Source organism: Rosa chinensis, chromosome 5, assembly GCF_002994745.2.
Source record: "Rosa chinensis cultivar Old Blush chromosome 5, RchiOBHm-V2, whole genome shotgun sequence".
Taxonomy (NCBI): Eukaryota; Viridiplantae; Streptophyta; class Magnoliopsida; order Rosales; family Rosaceae; genus Rosa; species Rosa chinensis.
Genome location: NC_037092.1, coordinates 72,975,306 through 72,984,379, shown reverse-complemented (window position 1 = coordinate 72,984,379; position 9,074 = coordinate 72,975,306). Strand labels below are relative to the sequence as shown.

Below are 9,074 nucleotides of genomic sequence, written 5' to 3'. Positions count from 1 at the left end.
ATGAATATTTATAACAGATTGGAAAGAAGTGGTCCCATGAAATAGAAAAAGGAAAATTCCATACCTTGATTTCAGCCGGGCTTCTCATTAATAGTCACGCTGGTATTTCACAATCATTTGATCATGGGCTGCACTCGATGGGACTGCTTGGGTTAATTGGACTGTCAAAGTCGATGAGGAACGAAGGTGACTGTCAGGAGCTTTTTCATGCTCTAAATAATTCCTCCTCCTCTCCAAATTGGAGGATTTCTCATATGCTGAACAAGGTATCTCATCTGAAAACCTTATGAACCGGGATCAAATGGAATTGGATCGCTCGCGAAGCTAACGGCGTTGCGGATGCAGCTGCCAAGCTTGCCAAACTGAAGTTGTGCTCCCAGGACTGGGCCAATAGGCCTCCAACCTCTTTGATCTCTATTCTGCGAAGTGATGGGCTCCCAGGCCCCCTTATAATTTGTCCTTAGGCTTTAGCCGCCCATCTTTTGTGTAGTCTTTGAGCTTTATTTCTTTGTATTTGCTCTTTGACTTTTCTCTTGCCCTGGTGGCTTAATGGAATCTCATTTTCGACAAAAAAAAAAGTCGATAAGGAACACGATGAGATATTGTTCATCTTTTTGGAAAGGAAGGTAAAAGACGCCATCATAGCCTCTTGGAACTGCAATTTTCTTCTGCGTATTTGACATCTGATATCATCATCAAATGGATGCAAATCTCATCTTCATGATTATCACAGTCATGATCAATCAGTGATAACAAGGAGGTATCATCCAGATCAAGAAGAAGAGCAGAGGTTGAGACTAGATCGGATTATCGGAGGTATCAACCCATGAAGTACTAGATCAGAGCTGTCCTTCTTCGCGCTGGCCGCCGTCGTCTTCGGGAGGCCATCGTCGAGCACAGAGATCCAACCAAGCAACGTCGTCTGTCCAACTCCAACGAAGAGAGAGAGAGAGAGAGAGAGAGAGAGAGAGAGAGAGAGAGAGAGAGAGAGAGAGAGAGAGAGAGAGAGAGAGAGAGAGAGAGAGAGAGAGAGATAGAGACCTTTGGCCCTAAACTCGCTCGGCCCGTAGGGCCGAAGCCCTACTCGGCCCTACCCTTTCTCAAATAGGATAAGGTAAGGGTCATGCAAATGAAGCCCGGTCCTACTCTACGGCCCTGCCCAGCTCGTTTGAGCCAAGCCCGGCCCTTTAAGCCCTGCCAATTAAGCCCTAATAATTTTTTATTTTTTATTTTTATTTTTTAAATATGTTTCTCTTTAGTCTATAACATATAACTTATCTCTTTTTAATTTGTAATTGATTTCTTAAGCTTTATTTTCTTTAATTTTTATTTCTTTTGTTAAACAACAATTAATTTTGGGAGATTTAGAGAGATAGTTAATTGAATATAACCATCATAACTAATATTTATAAATGTTATAACTTATAAGTTAATTTCAATATATATATTTATATTAAATATGATCAACAAAAAACAATGAGTCTTGTATTACCTATATAACCATTGAACCACATTTTGAGATAAAAATAAAAATAATATATTTCTTTTTGTTAAACAAATTAAGGCCCATTTTGGCCCTATTCGGAAGGCCTGCCCGACCCGGTCCTTTCGGGCGGGTAAGGGTTAGTATATTTAAGCCTTGGCCCGACCCTAAGTTTTGTTGACTTTGACTAGACCCGGCCTGGCCAGACCCTAAGCCCTAAAATTTAGGGTAGGGTCGGCCCTAGCCTGGCCCATGATGACCCCTAGTTGAGGGCATATTTGTCATTTTTTTTGTAAAATTGTGTTAGTGAGAATAAAAATCTATTGCTGGGGTAAGTGAGATAATTTTGGCTAATTTTGATGCTTTGGGTCAATGACCTTTTTATTTTCATTGTTAGGTTTATAGTAAACAGTGATTGAACATAATTTTCTTAGTTAAGTACTACTAACTAGGTGAACACCACTGTCAGAAGAAGTATCAGATACAAAAAGAAACAAAATATTGGATCTAAATAATTATGGGGAGTGAAATTTGCACTCCCCTTATTACAGTCCACACTCCTATTTGACTTTTTTTTTATAATATTTCATCTCTTAGTTGTTGAGACTAATTTCTACTACATTTTTAGTGCATTTCTCTCTACATTTTACTTAGTTATTTCCTTAACAATGTCATTTATAACTTGTTTTGTGTTTTTAGGTAGTTTTGAGTCTGGAAATGGAAGGCAAGGTGATATTTGCGCAGAAATAAGAAGAAATTGAGAAATGAATTTTTCCCAGTTCTACCAGGAAAAGGAATCCTAGTTGAAGTAGGAATCCTAATGCAACTAGGAGTGAGCTCGAAAAAATAATGTTCAGAAATGAAGAAATGACAAAGTCCTAGTTAGATTAGGAAACTTGAAGACACTAGGAGTCCTGATGTTGCTAGGAGACCTGGTGAGACTAGGAGATGCTGTGTCTTGAAGATGACTCGAGATAGTTCAGGATTGTTCTAGAATAATGAAGAATTTCGGCAATGTTGATAATGAATTTTGAATTGGCCCATTTTGGGAGAGTTTGGCCTGAAATTTGAAGCATGTGACTTGCACATGGGTCTCTAGATCCTTCTTGACGTTTTGCAGGAGTCATTGACCCATTCTAATTGCTTTTTTCCGTGAGAATTAAAAGGAAAATACAAAAGATTTCGGCAATATCTTTATGGGATTATTCTTGGATTTTCTATAGAATTTTTGAAGAGAAAATAGAGGAATAAGTATTGAATTATGACTCTACATACAAGGAGGCTGAAATAGAGTCTACATACATGGTGATTTCGGCAAAGCAAGGAGGTGACTTGTTCTCTACTTCTCAAGGAATATTTTCATTGGTTGAATGACGTCACAAGTAGATTTCGACCTAGATTCTCTAGCCCTTTCCGTTCACTATATAAAGGAGGTTCGTGAAGCTATTCGACACACCACAAAATTCAGAATCAAAAGCCACAAACACTCCCCTTTCTCTTCCAAGTTTCGGCAACAATTCAAGAAGTTCCAGTTCAAGGCCATGAGCATCCATTCAAGCATCTTGCCGTAGCTCTCATCCATTCCACCACCATTTGAAGCTTCTTGCGTCCTTGAAGATAAAAAAGTGTAACCATGGAACCCTATTTTCTGTTTTCGGTTTTGAACTATGTAAAACTATTTTGGGTTTTAGTTAAATTGCGATTTGGTTCTATGTTCTTGGATTGATGTTTTGCGATTTCTATGGTGGATGAAAGATTGATTTTAGATATGCGGTTTTCGAATTCTATGAAGCATGTTTTAGGTTTTAGGTTTTTAAATTGAAAAGTTGCGATTTTAATATGTTCTTGCATAATTGTTAATTTCGAGCTTCAATCCCAATGGTTATGTGTTAATTGATCTTTGGATGCATACTTAGGTTGATAAACATGTAATTGAATCCATATTAAGGTGCTAGCGTTCTAGGCTTTAATAATTTCAGTGGAAAACCTATAATTACTTAGGTAAATTAACAATGAGTCTTGCATGCTTGATTAGCGTTCTAACTTGTGTTCTTGACTTGAATTGATCAAACTTGTATGATTCTTAATGCGTTGAGAGTGTATTTGTTAGTGATTAGCTACCACTAGTAATTGCATGATTAATAGGGTTGACTATGGTGCGTTCATCTAGTTAATTTAATTAAGTAAAAAGAATTTTGTATGCGTTCATCTATGTTCTTGATTGATTCTATGTTTGGATATATTTTGATTCGTGATTTGATGTTTGAAACCTTGCCAACGTGTTAATAGTAGTTAATTCTATCTAAATTCGTTCCATTCATTTAATTCTACTTGATTATGAATTTTGATGTGTCACATATGTATATATTTACTTAGTTGTTAATTTAGAAAATAAATCCTAAATCCCCTTTACTTGTATTTTTCGTAAATTATGTATATTTATTCTTTAATTTGTTTTGCTAACATTTTATTTTTCAGGAATTAATTAGGCCCTAATCCCCCGTTGAGAACGATCCCTACTTATTCTTACTACATTGATAGGGTTTTAAATTGATACACTAATTTGTGTAGGTCATTAGTCTTATTTTCATTCCCAAATTACCCTTAACCTCTCTGTCAAAAGCAAACTGCGAATATTGCTCTCCATCTCTCTATGTGCGTTTTGATCCTCCCCCTTTTCAGTTGGCCGTGGAAGAGAGAGGGTGGAGACAGGTAAGTAGACAAGTCTTTTGGTAAAAGCAGCACAAGGGAAGTGTAGAATGTAAAAGTAGAAGTGCAAATTTCACTCCCCATTATCATCTCCAATAGGTCCAAGTACTATATGCTCTAGCCTAAGAATTATTTTCCTCAACTACCCATGTCACCCACTAAGCTTTTGGGTTGATGATATGCAAATGTTTGAATTTGGCTTTCTATTCGAATGCACAAAACATCAATCTCTAAGAGGGTGACAAACTGACAACCACTGGAAACTTATGTTCATTGCATGCCCTCAATATGAGAAAACAGATTCGAGCGTATACAAACCAAATGCTAGACAAAAAGACTAAAGTGTAACCAGGAACCTGAATAGAGCGCTGCCCCACCAATCGGGCATACCGACCTCAATCAGAATGTAATACCAACCTTAACTCCTCAAGTGTCGCCCACTAATTGCTCGAAAATAATGAATATGGACATCTAGACAGAACTAACCATGGGCTATGGCGCATCCTCAGCTTCCCAGGCATAAAGGAGCAGTGATCCAAACACCACTGAAGCAAAGAGAATATTGCTACACTGATAAACGGAGCGATTGCCAAATAATGAAACGAGCCACTATTGCCGTCTATAGGTATGAGATTGGAAAATCCATTTACAACATCACATATGTTGCCTTGACGTAATACGCAGCAGGATTGAGCACTTGTGTTGCTAGGGTTTTTGCTATGAAAGTAGTAAGAATAAACCTTATGTTTCATATGATGTCAAACTTGATGTGCCTGAAACACATACTAGCTTATACTTTTGCTTGATGAAGCTGAGTGAGGATTTCTCATTGATCACTACCAATTGATCATTCAACATTTTAATGTGTAGTATATAGATAGTTTTTATATTAGCACACTTAAAAATGTCAATTTTTTATTTTTAAAGAAGGGCTGGTGCGGCTACCTTTAAGCCTTAATTAGTGAAACTACCGAATACAAGGGGGAGACATTGAGCCTAAAACCCTGATCACAATAAGCATCTAGAGAACATCCCGAAATAATATCAGGAGACTCTATAAAATACATGTATTCTAACAAGCACCAATTAGCAAATAGTGCTCTACTGGCTACTCCATTTGCTTTGACATAGCGGTGACATACCAGAAAGATAACTCGATTACAACGAAACATAATTATCAAAATCATAGCTTTCCTACTATGTTGCTGCCGGAAAATAAATCCGACGACACTTTCTTTCATTCTGCCACTAGAAGGTTGCAACCATTTAATGAGTCGTAGCCTCGCTAGGCTCGACAAAACACTAAGAGTGCAGACATAGACATTTAGCTGGCCAACTCTACAAAATACATGCAGGGATTTATTTCACACCAAAGGCGAGACGATACTAATAATATGAAATAAATAAAACTAAGAATATAAATAAGAAAGCCAACCCAGACCAAGCCCAAAAATAGGGCCCAAGCCCAAGTCTCATCCCAGGACACAATAAGTAGATATTAAAAATGGCATCAAGATTCTATATAAATGTGGTTAATACTTAATAATTAATATTACCTTGTAATATGGAGATTTATTATTATTACTATTATTATATTTTGAGTTAATAAAACTAACGGGAGTGGATCATACAGACCAGCAAAGGCTTCTTCCACTCACCAACGTGGCCAGGTGGGTGGTCACCTGGGGTCTGAGGACTTAAACAGTGCATGAAGTGCACGCGCTGCTAAACTGAGAGGGGAATAAGGACAGTCAGTAAAAACCAATTACCACCCTTCCTCGTCCTCCTCAGGTTGTTTCCCATCAGGAATCTGTTTTTTCACTATTTCAGGTGGTTTCTTGGTGGCTGGAGTTCGAGAAATGAGGATGATGGCTTAAATGGTTTGATTCATATGCATAATACAAGGTTGAGTATTTAAGGAAGATGGGCCAATGTTTAAGAGGTAAATATGATGGAATCGGTCTGTGATTCAATTGCATGGTCTCTAAAAAGATGATGAGTGAATCAGAGATTTGGAGTAAGCTTTTTGATGTGGGTTCTTCAGCAAATTGGGTTTTGGTTACTGGCTTTGTTGTAGTTTATGGTTTTGTGTTGTTTATGTTACTGAAGATGATGTCTTTAGTATTTGCAGGGATTCTGGGAATCTGGTTTGGGTGAGGAGTAAGGAGGAAGATGGAACCTGGGTTTTGGTTCTGGGATTTTGTTGATTCTTCTTCGACCTCCTCTAGAAGTAGAACCTGGGTTCTCAATCTTAATTCAATCTGCCCATCTACAACGTCATTGCCATACAAGGGGAAAACCCAGCCCTTTTTGCCATCTGTTCACTTATAAAATTTGATCGAACATGTAGCTCAATACAGAAATCCAACCCAACTCGACAACTCCAACTTCTCCGATCCTGGAGGAGATGACAGTTGAGGTTTTGAGGACCTCTTCGTCTATTTCACTCCATCGATTCTATCACCTACATGCTTTCAATTTCACAACATAATAGATCCGCTTTGGTTTCATTCACCCATCAACCTGATTTTTACCAGGTTGACCCTGAGAGTTTTTTTGGCCAACATAGTTCCAAGGCCTGACAGAAGCCATCTTTCTTAACTAACGATCCATCGATGGCTCAGACTGCGTAGTCGCCTAACGAAGGCAGATCTCTTGACAGCTCATCGGGGTGACCACCCCCGTTGGTGGGTAGAAGAATTTTCGTCGTGCCAGCACTTTTATCTTGTCGTTCATCTGGTCATCTCTTTTATGACGTAAGATTGATCTTCTTCTTTTCTACGACTTCACCACTCCTTGTATGATTTGTACAACTCTAGTGGACTGTTAGCTCATTCGGTTGAAGTTCACTCTATTCTCTAATATCATTGTCACCAATCCAGTAGATTACGTACAAGTTGGAAGTTGGAACCACTCGCCCACAAAATAGCAGAATTTTTTTTACTTCAAAAACATAAAGTAGCAGATCATTCAGCCAGTGAAATCCATGTGAGATGTGACATAGGGGAGCCAGAGCAAATTAATTCCCCTTAAACAAATCCCCCACCAAACGTTCAACGCACAGATCCACATCTCGGATTCTCGATCATAGCTTTCTTAGCTTCTCCTCTATTTGATTCTCAGAGCCTATCTGCTTCGAACTTCAACTCCATATATCTTCAAGGCTCAAAGACTTGGTGCCGCTCTCGGATTCAATCGATGACAAAGGATAGAAAATTAGGGTTTGCGGTGGATTTCTCGAAGGGAAGCAAGACTGCTCTGAAATGGGCTCTTCATAATCTGAGTGATAAAGGTGACACCTTGTATGTCATCCATGTCAAGCCCCAACAAGGCAGTGAGAGCCGCAACCTTCTTTGGTCTACCACCGGATCACGTACGTTTCGTAACTTATAAATATGTATATTTCTGCAGGTTGGTTCTGGTTTTTTATAAGTTTTGGATTCTGGATTTTGCTGCAGCTCTGATTCCGTTTGCGGAGTTTCGTCGAAAGGACGTTATGGAGAACTACGAGGTTGAGCTTGATCCGGAGGTCTTGGACTTGCTTGACACTGCTATTAAGCAAAATCATGTATGTATTTCCATATCTACATGTTCTGTTTTTTTATGATGATTGTGAGATATCCACCAAGTTATATTGTTCTATTGATAATTTGAATCGCAACAAGAACTCACCCTGGCATTTGTTCTCTTATAAGCACTCCACTACATCAAGAGTACTACCCTCACAAAATACCATATACGTTGTCACCTTATTATTATGTGATATTATGCGGTAACAAAGGATTCTTTAATTTGTTAACTCGCCAAAACTCGATCGAGTATCAAGCATATAAGACTAACGTACACGTACACCAGATCAGATGTGTATAATTGCTAGTTGTTAAACTCAACAGAATTGATGGCCCCCTTGATCTGGAGGCTTGAGGCTATTACCTTCATGACTTGGCTTGATGTGTTGTGTTGTTTGATTTTTAACTTGTTATACTACATCTACAACTATGATTTACTTGATCATGTCAAATTTACCGTATATTAACAATACATGCGAGACTCGAACTAATGATCAATGCAAAGATTTTATGTCAATGTTGCACATTGATTGTTTAGCAAAATTGATTTAACATTACCATACGGGTGTTTGAGAATTGGATTTGTGAAATGAACATAGGTAACGGTGATAGCAAAGCTCTACTGGGGAGATGCAAGAGACAAACTTTGTGAAGCAGTCGAAGATTTAAAGCTCGACTGCTTGGTCCTTGGCAGCAGGGGCCTTGGCACCATCCAAAGGTACATTAATTTTACCTAATATATTGTTATATAACCAAGTTTCACAAAAGCAATAGATCGGACACTTGGTGAGCATTCTATGATAAAATGATAAATACTGATCTGGGTTATATAAATTTTTGTTGAATTCAGGGTGCTGCTGGGAAGTGTATCAAGCCACGTTATGGCGAATGCAAATTGCCCCGTTACCATTGTCAAGGATCAGAAAGCTTACGGTGTTTAGTTGAAATTTCTGAGACAACCTTGCAATAATTTGTGTTTGTCCCAAAAAGAAGAAGAAGAAATTAATAATTTGTGTGGGTGCATATGCTTATTTGTGTGTAGTTTGTTATGTATCAGTAATCAGTGTTAACAGTTCATATCTCTCAGCTTCATTTTCGATTTCGTTATATAGTTACTTTTGAACATTGGATGCACGGATGTAGACTCCAGAACTTTGGCAAGAAAATATGCTATTGCTTATGATTTTACGAGAAACTTAAGTGGTTAAAACCTTCTTTTTTTTAATCAAGAAATAGTATATTGATCACAAGGCAGAATAGGTCGTTACATACCATTTCGCTGTCATTTAAGGACATAGACAGACAAGAACTTA

The 9,074-nt window shown here is 38.1% G+C and overlaps 1 protein-coding gene across 1 annotated transcript; it reads left to right on the top strand.

The window, feature by feature from the left end:
* The first annotated feature begins 7,140 nt into the window (after positions 1-7,140).
* LOC112202086 (universal stress protein PHOS34) lies at positions 7,141-8,838 on the top strand. Its single transcript, XM_024342994.2, has 4 exons — positions 7,141-7,565; positions 7,651-7,760; positions 8,361-8,479; positions 8,612-8,838. Exons 1-4 carry the CDS (start codon positions 7,391-7,393, stop codon positions 8,700-8,702), a joined length of 495 nt encoding a protein of 164 aa, XP_024198762.1. The 5' UTR covers positions 7,141-7,390; the 3' UTR covers positions 8,703-8,838.
* The last annotated feature ends 236 nt before the right edge of the window (positions 8,839-9,074 follow it).